The sequence below is a fragment of the Delphinapterus leucas genome, chromosome 1 (genome assembly GCF_059928025.1).
Source record: "Delphinapterus leucas isolate spDelLeu-1000000601 "Yukka" chromosome 1, BTC_Dleu_Yukka2, whole genome shotgun sequence".
Classification (NCBI taxonomy): Eukaryota; Metazoa; Chordata; class Mammalia; order Artiodactyla; family Monodontidae; genus Delphinapterus; species Delphinapterus leucas.
Genome location: NC_143129.1, coordinates 95,959,764 through 95,980,805, shown reverse-complemented (window position 1 = coordinate 95,980,805; position 21,042 = coordinate 95,959,764). Strand labels below are relative to the sequence as shown.

Here is a 21,042-nt window from a genome sequence, read left to right as displayed (position 1 = left end):
AAGTTTCATTTGCTATATGAAACTGGCTTTGGTTCCTCTACCTATTTTAAAAGCAGAAAAACCTACGTTAAGGAATAGCTTTGAAGTAGATATATATTAAATAGATATGTGATGATAACCTTGCTTCCTGGAGCTAGAAGTGGCTTCTGAAGGTCCACTCCAGAATGGGAGGCAAGATGAACATCCCAGGTTAGGGAGGCCCAGGGCGATCCTGTGGCTATTGAGAACTGACCCACCTTGAGAATGAAGTGTGAAATTAAAAATTCACAATCATGGCCATTGAAAGGGGAACAGAAGAGGACTACGAATTGGTACATGGAGAAAAAGAAGACCTCCAAGAGAGGGGGGAAAAAAAATCACAGAGCTTACAAAAGGTCTTCATTGGTACTTCTGGGAAGACTCCTAAACATCATATAAGCATCTGCCTCATTGAGTGAATATACCTTCCACAAAGTCTTGGTAGGGAGGTATGGAGTGAAAGATGTTTCTTAACATTCTTTTGCTATACTTCTCCCTTATGCTAAGCTAAAGTTTCCAAATAGGTTGGCCAGTATAAGATTTTACTATAATTATCCATCCAAAGTAGAGATTATTAGCAGAATCACACATTAAATAAAAATTACACTTTGTATAATCAAAAGTTAAGCAAGTCACTGAAGCAAGTCACTAAAATACTGATGCTGCATTAAAAAAAAATCAATGTGAAAATTAATTCCTTTCAGAATAGGCTTACGTGTAATTTTTAAGAGTATAAAATGCCTGGAGAGAATTATTTTGTATCATTATGTTGTATCAGTGTGAAAATTATTAACCACTTCTTATTAGCACACTTTCTGTCTGTAAATACGCCCACTTCTCATTGCTTAAATAAAATCAAGTGAAATCATCTCGCCCAGGGCAGGGGTGGGGGGATACATGTATACCTTTATCTAAGAGGATAAAGGTAAAGTAATATTGAGTTAAAGTTCAAAGCTTTACGAGGAAATCTGTCTCAATTATCTAATAACAGAGTGAGAGTAAGAGAAAGAAGGCTACTTTCCAAGATCTTCATTGACACTGCTGGAAGAATCCTTACAGTCCTGATGAAAAATCTTACCTATTGACTAAACACTAAAAACAAGTTTATGTTCATTTATTTTAGCCCTAGCAGAACTCGCATGACCTATTTTTTAAATACTATTATCCTGTTATGCATTCCCTGAGCTAGATTCTAAAATCTAAAATCTAGTCAACTGACAACACTTAAAGGGTGCATGTGAATTTCCTCACATCACATTCTTGATACCCTGTATGTCCAAATTATATGCTTACGCAAAAAAGTAAAAACAGTTACCTCTTGTTTGACATCTTGCTGTACTTTTCATTATTTTTACCAACTATATAAATGCCAGCCTATTAAAAACATACTAATACTATACTACTCTTAATGAGATATAATTGTCATGTGCTAAAATAATTTGACATAGAATGTTTTTTGTCATTCTTTTATTCTGAAATTCTCAGATTACTATATTTCTGGTTCATATAACTAATCACAGACATTTTACATTTTAATTTTCTTTGCTATGATTTTTTTTGGTGGTCAGGTAAGAAATGTATTATTTTTGGTTGACGCCCAAGGTACTGGTTGCCTGTAATCTGCAATATTTTTCATTCTTTCATATTTTCTTAAAAGAGCTTTATTCTTTTTTTTTACATCTTTATTAGAGTATAATTGCTTTACAATGGTATGTTAGCTTCTGCTTTATAACAAAGTGAATCAGTTATACATATACATATGTTCCCATATCTCAAGAGCTTTATTCTGAGAGGTGACAGGGATCTCGTACTTCTAAGCCATTAGACCTCAGACTCTGTGTGAAACCAAAAGGATATGTTATCAGATTTTGATTTCATCAGTAAGACATGATATGAATCACATTTGTGCTCAAATGGAAAACTGGCAGAAACACGTAACCACATCCTTAGATGAAGAACCTTAGAACTTTTTAGTACTAGCGAATGTTGGGCAGTGACACTGTTTCATGACAGGGTACAGGTCTACTGACTTCCTGGGGTGAGGGCCACCCTTCCTTCTGTCCTAGCAGGATCAGAGATTCATTCCAAGAGAATGCCTTCAGATGCATTAAGTTTTTATTTTTAATTACTTTTAAATTTTAATTAAAACATTAAAGTAACAAATAGGAAAACACATTTGCTGGAACAACTTTAGATGGTATAATGAGGCGGGAAGTCAGCTTGAGCTTACAGTTGAGAGACTGAAAGCGATGTAGTGCGTCATTTATTTGATTTATAAATTTTATAAAAGTGAATTTATATTGATTTGGTTATGTGCTAAGTTTTATAAGCCTCAGGGTTTGTGGAATTCTGTAGCTGGGAACTAGGGAAAGGTACCCCCATATTAGTGCCACAACATTGCTACAATATCTATTTGAAATTTACCTGAATAAGTGAGTACCTAAGATTCTGAAATGTCCCATCTCACACACATTCTTAGATGAAATATTCACAGTTTTCCTCTACCTAAGATCTTCAGATGGTATCTGAAAATTCCTCTGATTTACCCCGTGCATTTCACTCACAAGCACTTGATTGCTCACTCTAGCTGTTTTCTATCCATTTTAAAAGGCACATTTAACATTCTAGGAGTTCGAGCCTGCTTAAGTTAGCAAACAATTTGAAATGCAAAAGTTATACAAAAAAAATGTAAACGTTAACCTTACCTCGGATGGTTTGAGCGTCCCTTGTTCTGAAACAAATGTAAAAATTGGCATTGTCAGTTATTTTGTTTGGTTAGCAACCTTAACTTGTTCTCTGCAGCGTGGTAAAACACTACTGCTTTGTTTTCCTAACATATCTGTAATATATTTCCAGGGTCCCTCAGGCAGGGCTAGTAATTGTTTTGCAACCGGGTTCTCTTGCCTTATTGGCTTGTCAGGAAAGTGACTCATAGTACTAAATGACTTCTAGGTTATGCTTAACTTTTTCAATTGTTTATTAAGCAATTTCAACCCAACCACATAAAGCTCCTTGAAACAGGGACTTGCACTAAGTTTATGTGCAAAAGAGAAAGCTAGGTGGGAACATTTCTTTCAACACACCCAGTTTTAAGAATTAAACACAAATAATTTACAAACGTAGTACACTGACTATAACAATTACAAACTTAACACATACAATTTGCACATGAATTTTTCTGCATTAAGGGGCTATTGCTTTTGGTTTTAATTTGGGGGGAATAGAGTTTGATTTAAAGATGGAAATTTTCAAAGGACAGGATTCAATTCTAATGCTAATTTTCCTTTCATCTCAGTGTACCTGTCTGTAAATAGAAACAACAATCTCCATTACATTTCAGTTCCTGAAAATGACTAACAGTTAGGAAGGGCCCTGAGATCTTCAAGTAAGTAACATGGCAGAGGGCAAAGGGTATCTCTGAAAGGAAAGGCACACACTGCATGTGGAAAATGCTGGTGGTTAATATTTTGCTTCCTTCCCCCATATCCAGGAGCACCTATGCATGTTATAATTTCTCCAGACTGTGAAGGAAAACAATTCATCATTTGCGCCTATGCCTATACTTTTCTCAACCAGAATGATCCTCTGAAGAAGGATCTGAGAAGAGAAGACACTGACGGAAATATCAGGAGAGAAAGGGCAGCTCTGTCAGCCTAAATGAACCTCTTACAGAGGTTCCAAGAAGCCTCACAACCAGAGTTCCAGGGGAAAAGTACCAGAACACCTTACTAGCTGTCACAGATTGTTTGACACAGGAAGACTGCCTGGGGCATGGAACAGGAGGTTTTGGGGCTTTTTGTTTTTTAAAGGACTATTCCTGATTAATGGAACTGAAGAGGCATGAGCAAAAAGTCACCTTTCTGGAGAAAAGCAAAGCCTGCATTTCTTTGTCAATTTCAACCCTAACATACTAACTTTCATACATAACTGCCTTCTATGAAGTCATTTTTACCAGGTCTGAAGTTGGCCTTTACAAAGGACAGAAAGGTATTTTCCTTTCCCTCTCTGCTAGAAATATGCAAAGTTGCAGAAGAAAGACTGCCTAAGAGAACTGGACTGGGGAGAGAATCTATGAAAGTACCATTCTGCTGGATACTGTGCCCAGACTTAGAACCCAAGCTAGGTGAACTTGGGTTCCTAACGGAACAGTTGTGATACCTGTTTCACTGGTTTGACCATAAAGACCTATATGCCAGAAAAGCCCTACACGACTTTCTTCTTCTACTGCTGAGTTAGAGAAAGAGCCTGAACTGGGAGTCACAATCTACAAGAAGCACCAAACAGGAGGGGAGTTTAAGTTTTCCATCCAAGGAGATTGAGGAAAGCTTTGATATTTCCCGATGACCTCTAAAATGGGAAAACCTCAGATCTTTCATGGTCAGTGTTTAAAAATAAGCGTGCACCTTAATTTTAATTCAGAAGTATTTTTTTTCCTGACTCTGCAGAGAAGTGTTTTTATGTCCTGGTGAAGTAGGTCTGTTGTAATATGCTTTAAATGTATTTTATTTTTGGCAGAAAACCTATGATAGCCCACGTGGCAGTAGTTGGCACACCATGTTCCAGGAGTGCTCTGGGTTTCCTCAGGAAGAGGAAACGATGGTATCTAATGTGATGATCTAGCTATGCAGATACTTGCACCTCTTTACCCAGAAAACAGATCTGGGAACAGAAGCCCCTCATTTACAGGCCCTTCTTATGTTGTTGCTTAGTGCAAGCCGGCCAGCTCCCGGCATGAGTGAGCACTGACCACGGAACACAAGAGGCATGAATGCGACTGGCAAAGTGAGGAATAAACTAGACTCAGCTGACCACCTTACCCAACACTCTCTCCTTCATTTCTCCCACTGGCTGTTGTCTTCTGCTTTCTTTCTTTGCATCTCATCAAGCAACTCAGCTTTCCTCATAATTCTTATTGGATGTACCTGCTCTTCACAAAGCCTCCTCTGTGTAACCCAGATAGGAGAATGGAAAATGGGCTTTGTGCTGGATGCAACTCCAACTCTGAGGACATGAGTACTTGATTGGGGTCTACCCTTTCCTTGCCACTACTCCCTGTCCTCAGGGCCACCACATTCCCCCACCTTCTCCACTGCCACCCAGGAAAGAGGCCTATTTCTTCCACGGACTTGGCATCGAGCAGTTCACACTGTGATCTGCTCATGCTGGGCAGAGCAATAAATAATGGCTCTTGAAAGTCTGAGCTTTTATTTCCTCATATTTCATGGCAAGGTTCTGTAAATATTCTGAGGCAAAAGCCAAAGGACTAGAAATAACTCTTAGAATCTGTTCCGAGTTCAGAAATTTTTAGCCAGGCTCCTTTATTTATACTTTTGTACTTTTGTACTTGTTCCAGGGGCCATACCATCAGATTGATTGTCCCCGTTACAAACACAATCTAAATTCTGATAACCATATTGATGCAACAACTTAAAACTTTCGTGAAACTAACAGTGATGAGAGAGCAGAAAACCCAACTGCAACACTGTTTCATAAATTTTCAAAGTAAAATTCCGTTTTGGCTGGGAAAATAGAATAACAACCTCTTCTGATGAAGTATTCTATGGAAAAGTTGCTCTGATTTTGAAGTCTACAACACCATCCTTCATTTCCTCTTGATATATGCCCAAAACTACACTGGTGGGCACTTGGATCTCTAAAAAACTCTTTGGGCGTCACAGTGCTGCATCAGGACTAGAATAATAAGGGCTGATGATTGTCAAATTTAGTTTGGCTGAATTCTGACCAAATGGAAAGCTTGCTGGTTGAGATCTGATGAAAAGTTCTCTCTCTCTTTTCTGTCTCTTTTTTCTCCTGGGAACTTCCTTAGGATAGTAATTCAATTCTTCAAGTTTCCAAAAGTTTTTAATCCTCAACTTGTCTTTACCCTGCAGCCGATTTTTCAGGCTCCTATTGATCAAACTATAAAATGTTCTTACCCTTTCAAGAACCTTTCTAGGTGGTGACTCACAGGCCCTCAAGGTATTTACACCTTGCGTTCTTTCATCATGTCCCAACTGGTTCAATGTACTTCAGAGAAGTGCTGTTACTGAGGTGCTTGGAGCCTGAGCAGAACTCTATCTTCAATGCCGGCATAGGGTCAGTAGGCATATTTGTGTAAGACAAATGATTTTCACTGAGACTTTAGACTCATATCATATCATTAATTAATTAATTTATTTTTTTTTGCGGTACGCGGGCCTCTCACTGCTGTGGCCTCTCCCGCTGCGCAGCACAGGCTCCGGACGCGCAGGCTCAGCGGCCATGGCTCACGGGCCCAGCTGCTCCGCAGCATGTGGGATCTTCCCGGACCGGGGCACGAACCTGTGTCCCCTGCATCGGCAGGCTGACTCTCAACCACTGTGCCACCAGAGAAGCCCTCATTAATTTTTTATACATAAACTTCAGTCCTATTATATTTGTTTTCCAATACAAGCGACTCTCGATGCATACATTATTATACAATCTGCTTTGTCTCTTGTCTGAAGTTCTATTTCTTAAGACTAAACAAATCGATGCCCATTCAGATCATTTGTCTTAAAAGGGGCCACAGAAAAGTAATTACCAGGAAAGCTTTTGAAGGATTTTTGTCATCATGGCTAATATGCTATTTTTATGAAACATTAAAACTAAAAGACAGTTGGGCTGATCAAGTTTTGGAGGAAGTTGCACAATGCTGTGTTCACCACTCAGATCTACAGCAATATTTTGGAGAAAAAATAAACAAAAAACTAATACTTGGAAAGAGGCTTTGATTTCAAATCTTTTCAGGAGCTCTAACAGGAATTCAACCATATAATAGTTTTCAGTTCACTTTAATAATTATTAATATATCATTAAACTGACCCAAATAATTAAATGGAAGGAATAATAACTACCCTTAAGTAAAAAATTGTCTTGATGAGTTAAAAAAGATAACTAATTTATATAAGAGGCTTTAAATAATGTTAAATAGAACCAAAGTTATTTTTTGGTTATGAAATCAACGATCAAGCTTCAATTTATGTAAAGGTCATGTGATAAAATGCCTAATGGTAGAAGGATGAAATAAAATTATATTCTAAAAGTTCATCTCTTATGATAAAATACTGCAATACTATTTATTAAAGAGCCATTTCAGATGCCAATTTGGGGTGCAGGTCCTAGATAACAATCTTGCAGGTTTAAACCATTAGGATACCAAGGCAACTTCCTTCCAATTAGGAGTGGCTGCAGCACCTAGGAGCAGCAGCTGGCCTAGATAAAAGAGCGATTAAACAGATAAGTAAATGGGGATCTGCTTCTATTAAATATTAGAGCAGCTGAGCCTTGCACTCCCACTAAAGGAAAAGATGCAATAAACCGAAGTCATCTGCTCCAGCAATATTTGCCTTCCAATGTTACTTTCTTTGTTTAAAATGAGAGGATGCAAAGCAAGCTATAATATTGATCGTCAAGGTAAGAAGGGGCCAAGAGGAGTTTAGCCATATATTACAGCAGGGAAAAACCACAAACGCCCCCAAAGGTTATAGTCTAGGACTAGACCTTCATGGTGATGTACTGGGAGAAAGAAATGCCACTCTAGAATTATATTATCTTTGCAGTGACTGGCTGAGAAAGTGTCACATAATGGAGTTCATAACTATGCATTATTAAGGTTGGAAAGTTTTGGCAGCACACTTCAGAGTCCGTGTACATGTTGATCGCTGAGGTTGCCATGGGGAATGTGAAGAAGTCAACTCAAGTTCAGCAAAAAAGAGAGTGGAATTGCCTGCTCTTTATATCCATGCAAATCCTCAAATGTTAAGACATAAACTAATCACCAAACCTTCAAGTTTGTGTCCAAGTTGCATAGTTTGTCTTATAAATATATATATAAAAAAACCTTAAAGGACCTTTTATAACACTTGAAATGTACTTGAGTTAATAATCTGTCAGAGTCAAATATTAATAAGAATGAATTTCTTCATTCAGAAATGAACTGCATTTTTACCAAGTAATTATTATTTTGAGGATGAATGAAGACTAGACAAATTTCAGGGATATAGATCATGAAATATAAAAGGTTTCTGAACCCAGGGGAGACAACATCCAAAGAAGATGTAACTTCCACAAAAAAGAAGAGCTATTTCAAATGCTTAATGGTTAGTATTTTTACCACATTCAACACTATCAAGGATTGTATTGGGGTTGAAATATTCCTATTTAGGAAAAAGGAGTAACAACTTGAGATTAAGCACCTTGACTTTGGACTTGGTACTAAGGGATAGATACAAAAGATGAGAAACACATTCCCTATGGTGAAGGAGCATATACTCTACAAGAGGAAATAAAAAGTGGCAGATGGAATTCCTTGGTGGTCCAGTGGTTAGGACACCTCACTTCCACTGCTGAGGGTCCGGGTTTGATCACTGGTCAGGGAACTAAGATCCCACAAGCCATGCAGCATGGCCAAAAAAATAAAATAAAATAAAATGTTACAAACTTCCATTAAAACAAAAAAAAAGGTGATTAGAGGATGGTTATTCACAGTGCAAAACTCTTAAAAAAGTAAAATAAAATAAAAAAGTGGCAGAGACAGTAGTGTTCCCCAAAGAGTCCATGGGTCCCATTACTTGTCCAGCTCCCCTTATATAATTAAGTTGAGGCCATGTGACCAGTTTTAACCAATGAACTTCTGATGTTAGAAAATGGATTTGCTCACTTCCAGTCCATAGGTCTTAAGAGCAGCAAGCCCAGGAGCCATGTGTTGAATTCACAGTCACAAGATGGAACTAGCTTGGATCCCCAAGCCATTACTTAGAAGGGAAGAACCCAAAGCAAACAGGGCATGTGTGAAAATTAAACTTGTATGTGTTAAAGCCACTGGGGTTTTGGGTTTTTTAGTTACCACAACACAGCCTAACCTTGGCAAAGACATAAAACCTACACACAAACTAATCAGAGAACAATTTAATTCAGATGACTACTGGGTGGACAGGATAAGGTTAAATGATTGACAAAGAGCTTGGAGAGGAGGTAAAAGAAGGGTAGATATTGGAACTGTAGGGAGAAAAGGGAGCATATTTCAGGGAGGAGAAACACTAAGAGCCATGCAAGAATTCTAAAAATGGGACTGAATGGAAAGGGAGTAGATTTCTCCAGAAATAGAGGCATTTTTGTCATTAGGTGTTCCATGAGCCAGTTCATTTTCTTGCTACTTATTAACCTAACCCAAGTGTCCCTTGTCAAAGGCCTGATGATCAATGCTCAGGGCATGAACCTTAACTTGAATAAATACTAGAAAGGAATGCAAAGGTCTACTCAGTTTTCTATCTTTCGTTCTTAAAGTATCAGCCAGGGATTCAGATCAGGTTTTTATTCCACTTATCCCACAACCACTCGAGCTCTAGTCTCTACAAGGGGAGAACCAGAAACTGTCCAATCCCCCACAGCCTCCTGCTTCTGCTTCTAAGACTACAGTGATTTTCAGGACCCAGAAATCCTGGTACACCACAGTTCTACTCATTACTCTATTTGTCGGTCTGTCCACTCACTCATCTATCCTTCATGGCTTCCCAGAGGTCAGAACATCAGTTCAGCATGATTCTTATCAGTGAGAGGCTCACCATCTAATTGAAGTTTGAACATTATTCTGTGAGGAATGGAAGGTATAGTGAACAAATAAGTGACACATCAGACTTGATTTTAATAAAGATCGTGTTGCAAATTGCATAGTGGAAGTAAAATTAACAGCAGGGAGTTTGTAGCTGTCCAAACAAGAGACAGTGAGCTTTTGTTTAATCTATAGCAATACCATATCAGTGGATATGGTATCTCTCTCCTAGGGAGACTTAGGAGGAGAACTAAGAAGAATAGGTAAGTGAATGAAGATGAAGGAGGCCGGTAAGTCAAGGCTGACACCCAGGTTTGGGTGAGTGTATGAATGGTAGACCTTTAACTAAGACAAGGAATAGGAGGAAGTTGGTGGTGATGACTAATGAGGTTGGTTTTACATATGTGAAATTTGAGGTCACTGCAGGACACCTGCGAATGGATACATGAGAAGAAAATGGAAATTTGGAATCCAAAGTTCAGGAGAAAAGCCTTAAGTGGAAATGGAGTCTTATCTATCTGGGTTGTAGGTTATAGCTAATGCCCGAAAAATTAATCAGACATACAAAGGATGACCTGGGGGATGTGGTGGATGGTTAATTGTGCCAGATGATCAAGAAAGGTCAAGTAGGGTAAGGCCTGCAATGTGATAACCAGTGGAAATGACAATTACAAGGTGGAGTGGAAGATTCTTTAGCCTTCATTTAGCTCCTGGGTTACTGTGTCATTTTGTACAACTAGTACCTCTTTGCCAACTGACTGCTCCCTTATCTATAAACCTGTCCAATGTTGAATGAAAATGCTCCACTTTTTGGAACTGTCTTCCACCCCAACTATCCAACGTTTATAACTACTTAGCCATTCCTGGTAGCCATGGCTTTCTGGACCACAAGTGGACTTTTGACTCACACTGAGCCAACTGGAATCTCTTTTTGTCTGTTGAGAATATAGACTGTGTTAACCAACGAAGCCATAAAGCTCTGTAAAGGTGGGGTCAGTCGTCTCAAATCACCGAAGATTTAATTTTGTGGGGGAACCTGGATTCTATACGAATTTAAGTTTGCCTTAAACCAGTATTATTCACTTGCTTTAAATTTGGCTGTTGGGATGATTTTCCCCAAAGTCAAGTTCTCTCCTGCATACAAAAGTCCCATTCAAGTAAACTATATCTCTAGCCTCTGATATATCATGTCCTTCCTCCTGCCCTCCTTCCTTACACCCGTTTTTCTCCAGTCATATCACTCACGGAAAGTTACCTTGCTGAACTCCTGCAAGCAATTACTCTTGGATGTTGAAATAAAGAACTGTGCAAAACTTAAACCAATATTGGGAATTGGGATTCTCTATAGGATAGGTAACAGCCCATAAAGTCTAGCTTGTCCATGTCCTCAAAATACTACCTATTTTACCACATTCATAACATTTATAATGAAGTAAGTAACAGAGTTTAGAGAACAATCCTACCTTTTGATGAATGAGTATAGGTAAGCATTATCTATAATCTGCAAAGCACTAACTGTTATTCTTATTTTCATACTCTTTCTGACTCAGTTTCCTCATCTTAAAATAAGAGGCCCTGGAGCTTAAGGTGTCTAAATTACTTCCAGCTATTAGACATTCCATGGGGAAAGGACAGGCATGGTCCCCAGAGATACCTGAATTTCTTGCAGCACATCCGAACATTTAAACCTAAAGACGTTTGGTAGTTACTAACTTAATTAAATTTAAAGTGTTTTTTGCTTTAAAACAAACAAACAAACACAGATTAGAATTTCTCTCTCTTTCACAGAGAAAACCAAGCACTTGATTATGTACTTGGGTTAGGTACTATGCATTTGACGCATCTGGCATGTATCATCACAGCTAGCTCACAGGACTGGTCGCCAACCCAGGGGTTAAGAACAAACTCAGGAGCTGGCTTGTCTGGATTTGAATTTTAGGTCTACTGATAAGGCAACCCAGACATGTTACTTATTTCTCTGTGCCTCAATTTCTCATCATTGCTAAGATAAAAATAGCAATAATACCAACTTTACAAAATTGTTCTAGGACTAAATGAGCTAACGGTGGTAAAGTACTTAGAGCAGTACCTGGTACTACAGATTTATTCAAAAAAACAAAACACTTTTGAAAGCTAGGTACTATTATTATCCCCAATTTATAAGGGAAGAACCTAAGCCTTTAAAAAGTTAAGTAACTGGGGGACTTCCCTGGTGGTCCAGTGGTTAAGACTCTGTACTGCCAATGCAGGGGACACAGGTTCAATCTCTGGTCGGGCAACTAAGATCCCACATGCCATGCATCACAGCCAAAAGATTGAAAGAAAAAAAAAAGTTAAGTAACTGTGGGCCAAAGTCACCCAGCTAGAAAATTGTGGAGCCTCATTCCAACCCGACCAAGACTCCAGAGCTGATAGGCTTTAATGCCTTCTCATGCTGTCTCCTTCCATAGAGCAACTCATGCACCAGAAGAAGACACTGAACCAATGACTCAGGAACAGACACTGGGAATATACCACTCTCGTATCTGGCTAGACCAGGAATTCCCAACTGTTTCCTACTGACTTGTGTGTAACGTAAAAATTTTAAGTCCTTTTAATGTCATTCTTTTTTTTTTTTTTTTTTGCTGTACGCGGGCCTCTCACTGCTGTGGCCTCTCCCATTGTGGAGCACAGGCTCCGGACGCGCAGGCTTAGCGGCCATGGCTCACGGGCCCAGCCGCTCCGCGGCATGTGGGATCTTCCCGGACCGGGGCACGAACCCGTGTCCCCTGCATTGGCAGGCGGACTCTCAACCACTGCGCCACCAGGGAAGCCCTTAATGTCATTCTTGTCTATCACTTCAAAGTTTGGTGCTCACTAGTTTCTCTATACACATTTGCTCCACATCACAAAAACAACCAAAATGCAGATTAAAACCCATTCCTTTCAAAAACTGGCTTCTCATCGTAACACCTTGGATGAAAATATTGAATTTTTATTGTGTCCAGGCACTTTGCTAGGCATAAACATTAATTCATATATCCTCACAATAATCTTCTAAGTTCCATTTTTCAGATGAATAAATGAAATATTTACATATTTTCCCCAAGCTCATGCAGCTAGCTAAGAGCAGAGCCAGATTTTCAGTCATCTCCGCTTGACTTACAACCACTCTCCTACACTATTCCCTGTAGACTGAAAGAACCCTGCCAACTATGGGGTCACTTCATGCTCCTCAGAGACTGAAACTCACAGGACAGGGCTATGGGGGTTTATAAAAATCCATTCACCTCCTGTGAGCAAGTAACATGTTAATTGTCCTCAAAGAGATTAAAGGAAAGAACACATAAAGATGGAACCACAGAAATTTAAGTGATAAATTGTTTCAGGTAGGCGATTAAATAATAATAATAAATATATGTAATATTTCTTTTATATTTTATACCTTTGTAGATTGTTTCAGGCCTTGAGAAACATTAGTAGGTGCTAATCTTGTCTCCTTTACCTAACAGCCCTTGAGCAAGTTGCATAAGCACCGTGACCTCCATCAGAAACTGGGAAGGGCTCTTTTGAGGACTGAATGAGTCCCTGTAGGAAAGGCCCGGCAGAGGCCCAGGCAGGGCAGGCACAGTGCAGGTGCTCAACTAATGTCGGGCTCTCTCTCCTTGCACTGCCCATGCCTGGCATCGACAATGGCTCATGGGGCCCTGAAAATACATCTACAGAAGGAGCCAAGTGAGAGGAATGTGCTGTGATCTCAGTCCTCTAACAGGATTCACACCTTTTGTACGATTGCCTATTTTCTGAACTCAGCTCTGAAATGAGCTATTATCCTCTGTTTCACTCTTCTTCGTATTATCCAAAATAATTCAATGTCCACCTTTCCCTTTGGGAAAATCAAAGGTTGACGTGGCTACCTTCTGAACTCAAGCTGTTAAAGATCCCTTTCTTCTGTTCAAAAAGTTTTACTGATTTTGAAAGGTCTTATTGATAAAACACAGAGCAACTCAGGGGAAAAGGACAAAGAGAAAGAAGAAGAAAGAGAAAGAATAAAGAGGCCAGAAAAGAAAGAGAAGGAAGAGAGCCCAAGAGGAGCAGACAGAGGCAAAAGGCTACTGAATGCATAATTGCCAACAGTTTTAGAAACTGGCTCAGGTCACAATCACGGAGCATTATTTTTAAAAACCAAGGGGAAAATATTTACACAAACTCCAAAGGATACGTGCTCTTTGTTAAATGCTGTAAAATGACAATGTATTCAATTCATTAATTCATGAATTAGTCTGTGTAATGTTTACCCCTGGCAGCATTAGCATTTCGGAGATGAATATTTAAGAGAAAAAAAGGAGAAATTCAAAAACCAAAGACAGAATTAAAGAACCGTTTTGTTTTGTTTGTACACCTCCATTTGTGTGTTTTGGCTGTATTTGTACAGTGTTGTTAAAATTTAGAGGTTAGGGGGCGAATGAAATGGGTGATATGGAACCTTCCAAGTCCCTCTTGAAGCCCTCAGCCTCCCAGGTATGTATAAAAGTCACAAGAATTTCCAACAATTTCCTAATTGTGCTCATAAACGGTAGTTTCAAAAGGCGATGTGTTATAATAAACATATATTATGAGTAAATTAAGCCTTAATTGTGTTTAGCAAGTTTTACGTTCTCATTAAAAGCAGAATCACAACAATAAACATGACTTACCAGCAGAATTAACTCTGCCGCAATTGTCTACTCTTCCCAAACATTCTTTGTGTGCTCTTGCACCACACTTAACACATAAATAGCCTTGATAAAATGTTCCCCTGCAAGGTAAAATTAGAGGGTGATAGGTTAAAAGGTGCGGAAATTCTGCCTATAGGAAATCATTACTGCCAGAAAGCAAAACAAGAGAACACAGTGCTATGCAGTTCCCTTCAGCGGAGGGAGAGGACCTTCCTGGGTTCTGAAGGAACTGTCCAGGCACAAGGCCAAGGAAGGACCTGATGGATCCAAACTCGTAAGGCAATATCTCCACTTGAGAACATTTTGCTGGGACCTTAGCAAACTCTGAAACATTTGGCAATTATACCAGTTCCTTTAAACTGAAAACCAGGATCACACAAACTTACCTCAGGAGCATCTGGCAGACTTTGCAGGATGTAACCCGGTTGAAGGTGTGCATCTTGAACTCATGGAAATTGGAGTCTGCATAGTCTGGCCTTATGTTGGACCTATACGGAGGGAAAAAAGTAACATCCTCAAGAAAGTTTCACAACAAAACCGCAGTCTAATTCATCAACATTACATTGGGTAGAGAGGTGATTCACTCAAATAGGCTATTAAATATGCAGTGTTTTCTAAGCCAAAGTATGCTTTGCTTTAAAATATGCACCAAAATCTGGTTGTGTGAGAACCGGCAACTTGTAAAGATTGAAGCAACCTAATCCTCCTCAGAATTGAGTGTTCCCAGGGAACTTTACAGAATGGCCATGTAGGTCAACCTGTCAGGAAAAACATAAAACCTGCTGGATATTCACACTGTGTGATCATTTCTTTTCTCTAGCCACATCACTGAAACAGAAATGAGCTGCAGGGGGCGGGAGGGAGGGGAAGAGGGTGTGCTGCATTTCCACAGGGTCCCTGTCCAAACAGGTATGTGGATTATGTAATGATCTGTAAAAGTGAATACAATTTTATAAAAAGTGTTGGAACAAAGCCTCAGTCTGATCATTAAAAACTTCCTCCTTAACAAACAGTCCACTTTCCTTGCAATCCAAAAACTAAGCAAAATTATTTTATCATTTATATTATACACATATGCAAAAGAATACTAAGTATACTGCACAATGACATTCACCGTGTATTTACTCTGTCCCGATACTGTGATAAAAATATGATTTGTTCATTATATCTCACTTAACCTTCACACCAATCCTAACTGGTAGGCACTAATAATATCACTAGTTTACAAACAGGGAAACGGAGGCTTACATTAAAGTAAAGGAAATGGCAGAGCTGGGAACTCCAACCCAGGTCTGTGCTCTTAGCCACCAAAGCTATACTGCAAGGAGGAATTCAACAATATTCACCTTCATATAATTAGATTTTCGTGTCTAATAGGCATGTTGGAAACTGTTTAGTCATTTCCAGAGGATTTTTTTATATTATTCTTAATTTTTCCATGTCACCAAAGAAAGCAGAAAAATTAGGAAAGGATTACTTAAAAACGAATACAGATCAGAGGTACACCTAGAAAGCGAAGATGATGTTCTCTGAGATGTTACAAGCAATTTGTGAGACTGTAGGAAAAGTTTGAGATACTGATGAGCTAGGATTTCCCCTTTTATAGAACACAGCAACTCTCAACCACATTGGCGTAATGAAGCATAACACAGGCGGGCGACCAGGCATCAATCTCTGAGGTACCAGGAGAAGCCTTATGAAAAAACATTCACAAAGGCAATTGGAGTAGCAGGCAGTGTTGCAGAAGTGTCAGCAAGGTCAGCCTTCCAATCCATCTGCTGAATATGAGCGAGCTCAAAATGAAATCAAGTATTAGTGCCATCTGGGATTTCTCTGCTCTGTGCTTCTGGTGACCTCACGTTTTAGGAAAATGTTCCACTGCATGCTGAAAAGCATGGCCATTTCCATAGAGGCATTTTTTTTTTGTCACTGATGAAGAAGTAGAGTTCTGCTGCAGGAAGGGAAAAGGTGGGAAAAGATAATGATCTAGAAACAAAACTCTCTTCACATTGTTTAGAAAACATTTGATTCTTGAGTCCATACAGCCAGACGGGAAGGGCCATTGTCCATTTCTCTCTGAGTGTCAAGGTGATAGTCATAGAAGAATTGTCAAATAGCAGCTTCGGTCCCGGGAACTTGAAGAATTAATCACCCTGGAGTTTTAGAATAAAAGTGGGTCTCCTTCAGGCAGGAACTCAAGTAAATAGATACCAAATAGGTAAGAATTTAATTAATCTTAGAAGTCTGCCTGGGACATAGGTAGAACACCTTTCTCCTAGGGTCAACCCAAGTTGTGTGTGTGTGTGTGTGTGTGTGTGTGTGTGTGTATCATCATTTGTATTTAACACTTTCACCAACTAACTAGGAATAAGCTGACTTTTCAGAAGACAAAAGCTGAGAGGAAGATTACACTAAGAGGTTAAAAAGAAAAATCTTACATAAAGACAAAAACTCAGAAAATATTGTTAACAGTAGTTGCCGTAAGTTAAGTGAGACCTGAAGTAGTAGGGTAGAATGATAGAAAGGAACTGTTGGAAGTTTTGTTTTTTTTTTAACTAAAACTGCATATTATTTTAAAAATTTTAAATCAAACATTAAAGAATAAAAGTTAACTCTATGACCCTGCAACTGCTATTGAGACATTATAGAATATAAAAGCATAGTTGAGGGCAGGAATCTGAAATTAGACCACCTGGGCTTAAATCCTAACTTGCAAATCACTAGCAGGGTGACCTTGGGCAGGTTAGTAAGTATAAAACAGGAATACTAATAAAATCAAACTTGTAAAGGAAGGTAATTTATATAAAGTGCTTAGGACTTTGCCTAGCCCAGAGTTGGTATTCAGTAAGTCTTGGCTCTAATTTATAAATTGCTGATTCCAAATCCACATTAATAATGATGTGATCAGGATAATGCTTTATGAGTGGTGAAGAATCCCTTGATAGTCTTGGGAATTTCTAGAGGGTCCCCATTCTCCTGGGAATTTCATCGCAGGAAGGTTGTTGTATGTTCAGTGTCCTTGGGATCAGGAATCCATATATAATGATTTAAGCACAATAAGAAATGGGGTTACTCAGGAGAGGACACATATGCAAAAAGCCCAGGGAATTAGATGAAGTCATATGAAGCACCAACTAAAGAGAAGAGAGACATCAATACACATGGAGATGCAAAAGTCAAACACAGTAAGTTGGCTAGATGGGAAGAGCTAGAAAGGCAGGTTGAAGGAGAAGAGGATAAAGAAACATCAGGTTTATAGATTTGGTAACACAAGGACAAAAATGATCAAAAGTAGAGTTTATTGCACACCTCTAATGTACCAGGCACATTAATTGACTCTTCATATATTTTTTCACATTTACTTCTCATAATAAACCTATAAGGTAGAGTCATTCATTCACTTCGTATTTATTGAGCGCCTACCATATACATAGGCCGTGAAGCAGGAACAGAAAGAAGAGCCCTTTAGCTGGAGCCTGGTGGGTGAAGAGGGGCAATGTAGGAGATGTGTAAGAGAGGTTGGCAGGGCCAAGGAAAGAGCTGATCTTACATAGGGATTGACCTCACATTTAGTTGACAAAAAAAAAAAAATCTCTGGGGCTACTATGTAGAGAATTCCTTGCAGTGCAGCAAGAGTGGACATAGCAAGACCAATTATGGGGTTGAGTTGCCTGCAGATGAGAACTGAAGATCCAGTATAAGTCAGCTCACTTGCTTGGTCAAGCAGCTATACAGAAAGGATTCCATTTTCATAACCTGCTTTGATATACTACAGTTTACTTATGAGAACGTGAGTGGAATCTCATAGATTCCATTTCTTTTGCTTCATATAGGGCCCATTATTAATACAATTAATCAGTCAATCAAATATTTATAGAGCGAGGCATGTTGATCCTCTTAAGTCTCCTTATAACTACATGTTCTCCTCCAATTGCCCCCTCTTGTCACCTGGTTCCATGTGGGAGCCAAGATAAGGACTACACAGCTCGGCTCAGCCTAGGCATCCTCTTCATCCTGCAGATCTGCATTCCAACCGTTCCTCAGGCATCTCAAACGCAGCACATGCAAAACTCAACTCCATACCTTTCCTAACATACTTGATTCTTTTTTAAAAAAATAGAAACCCTTGTGTCGAGGGCTGATTTTCAATAGATGACAGCAATGGAGCTGCTATGTATGAAACCCTGAAGCAACATATCTGATTCTAATCAAATTCTGATTTCAATCCATCACCATTCACCCCATCTTCCAGCCGAGAAACTCAAGAGTCATGATGAATTTTTCCCTCTCCCTGAAACCTTCCTACATATTCATTCTCTCTTAACCTCTCATCTGTTCCAATTTCTCCTTCCCTGACACTGTGACCAATTTCTATTGATTCAACCTTAAAAATACCTCCTCTAAAATGCAAGTTCCGTTCTCTCTTCTCACTACCTAATTCAAGCCCTCAGTATTTCCTAACTAAATTGTGACAATGAACTTCTTAATTATTCCATCTCCTACTTTCTCTGCCTATTTAAGGCCATCTTCCATACTATTCCCAGAATCACCTTTAAAAATGAAAATATGATATGTCACTCACTCCTTTGAATATGTCCACTGGTTCCTATTGCCTACAGGGATAAAGTTAAAACTTCTAGCAATGGCATGCAAAGTGTATTAAGCTATAGCTTTATCTACCTCTCACCTGCCTCTTCTTTCCCAAAAACTCACAAGCCATACACTATAGACACACAGACCTTCTCACATTTCTCAAGCATATTCTTCTCATCCACAACCCTCGGTTTTGTAGTCCATTCATTCTAAATGTTTCCCCTAACTTACAACTGTTAATTTACCTAGTTACTCATTTAGGACCAGATTAAAAAATGTGACTCCTTTGATAATATCTTATTTGAGTCTGCATGATAAAGATAGTGATTATCATATCACCTAGATTTCCAAAGTACTTTTTCAGCCTTCTAGTATGATACTACATTGTATTATAACCACTTACCATCTGCTTCCAACAACCAGAAAGCTGTTCTATGCTGGTTATGTTTATATTACCATGACCTAGCTCAGTGTTTCATATCTAATATATATTAAGTTGATATTATTGAATAAATAAATTAATTAACAAATATCCCTATCTATATACCAAGTATTCTTCTACTTAGAGGGAAAAGGACTGAAAAAAGAAAAAGCATAGTCATCACACCCACAGAAAGTTGTCCACTGAATCAGAGGAACAAAAACATCCGTGAAATAACGAAAATTTATAATTGAGGAGCAAAGAAATAAAGAGGGGAGATCAGTTAGTGGTTACATTAGTTAGAGAAAGTCAGTGGTATTTAGTAGATAAAGGAAAGGGGGAAAGTGATATAAGTTTTGGGGGAAAACAAGACTGAAAGTTCACTAGTGAATATCAAGTGTTCATAGAACAATGGACAGATCAGGGCATCATCTGTGACAGTGTGATGGTTAATTTTATGTGTCAACTTGACTGGTCCATGGATTACCCAAATTTTTGGTCAAACATCATCCTGGGTGTTTCTATGAAGGTATTTTTGGATGAAATTACACTTAAATCTGAGACTGAGTAAAGCAGATTGCCCTCCCTAATGTGAGTGGGACTCATCCAATCAGTTGAAGGCCCAAATAAAATTAAAAGGCTGACCCTCCCTCAAGTGAGAGAGAATTCTTTCTGCCTGACCACCTTCGAACTGGGACATAGACTCTTTTCGCCTTCAGGCTCAAACTGAAACAGTGGCTTTGCCTGGGTCTCAAGTCTTCAGGTCGAAGGACAAAACCACACCATCAGCTCTCCTGGTTCTCAGGCCTTTGAACTCATATGGACTATGCCTTTGGCTCTCCTGAGTCTCAGCTTACTGACTCACCCTAGAGATCTTGGGACTTACCAGCCTCCCTAAGTGCATGACAATTCCTTATGACATATAATAACACACACACATATACATACACAAACATATATATACACACACACATATATATATATATATACACACACACCTTATTTGATCTGTTTCTCTGAAGAAACCTGACTATTACAGAGATACTAGGAAATAATGTTAGGCAGGATTAGTGGGGCCAATTACCAAAGGAGGGTGTGGGAGCAACACCTAAGTTCAAATTTGTCAGCCTCCATAACATTTTCCTTGACACCCCAATGCCAACTTAATACGAATGACCTAGGCTTTCATTAACTTTGTACAACCCCTAAAAGAAATCACCACATAGCATTAAAAGTGCTTGTTTGCATGTCCATCTCACTGCTGGCCTATGTGGTGATTGAGGGCAGGGGGCATGACTTCTCCTTTTTAACTTGGCTCACCTTTACAGCTATCAAACATTCGACTAGGAAAATAAGCTGCTAGACATTTATGGTTGATGGAAATCAGAAAAACATGCTTTTACTATAGCATTTACTTTACTTATTTTCAGAAGGCTGCTTTTGCCACATTATCAGATGGAAATTTGGATGGAGTACAAGAGAGATAAAGATATTTTTACTATGCCAAAAAATTTTATCTCCCATATAAAAGCTGAAGAAAAACAATGATTAACTGAATTTCAATTAAATGTTGTAATTTATGTTTATTTACCTACATCTTCTCTTCCTTGTGAGAATATTTAATCTTTTTACAAGAACTAGAATGCAACTCATAGATACTAATATATTTCAGTAGTAAGTATGACAGGAGTTATAGTTATAGTCAGCTATTATTTTAAAAATTTATATATTTAAAATTAACA

At 38.7% G+C, this 21,042-nt stretch overlaps 1 protein-coding gene across 6 annotated transcripts in view; it reads right to left on the bottom strand.

The window, feature by feature from the left end:
• Positions 1 to 21,042, bottom strand: part of VAV3 (vav guanine nucleotide exchange factor 3) — a 397,836-nt gene that overhangs the window by 137,761 nt on the left and 239,033 nt on the right. For all 6 annotated transcript variants that reach the window (XR_016394621.1, XR_016394620.1, XM_089918782.1 and 3 more), the window contains exons 16-18: positions 14,673 to 14,774; positions 14,266 to 14,366; positions 2,724 to 2,749 (exon numbers count right to left, since the gene is read on the bottom strand). Coding sequence is in view for 4 of the 6 variants with exons in the window: in XM_089918782.1 (XP_089774908.1) it covers positions 2,724 to 2,749; positions 14,266 to 14,366; positions 14,673 to 14,774 (229 nt within the window). In the remaining 2 variants the exon portion in view is untranslated. The remainder of the gene's footprint in view (positions 1 to 2,723; positions 2,750 to 14,265; positions 14,367 to 14,672; positions 14,775 to 21,042) is intronic.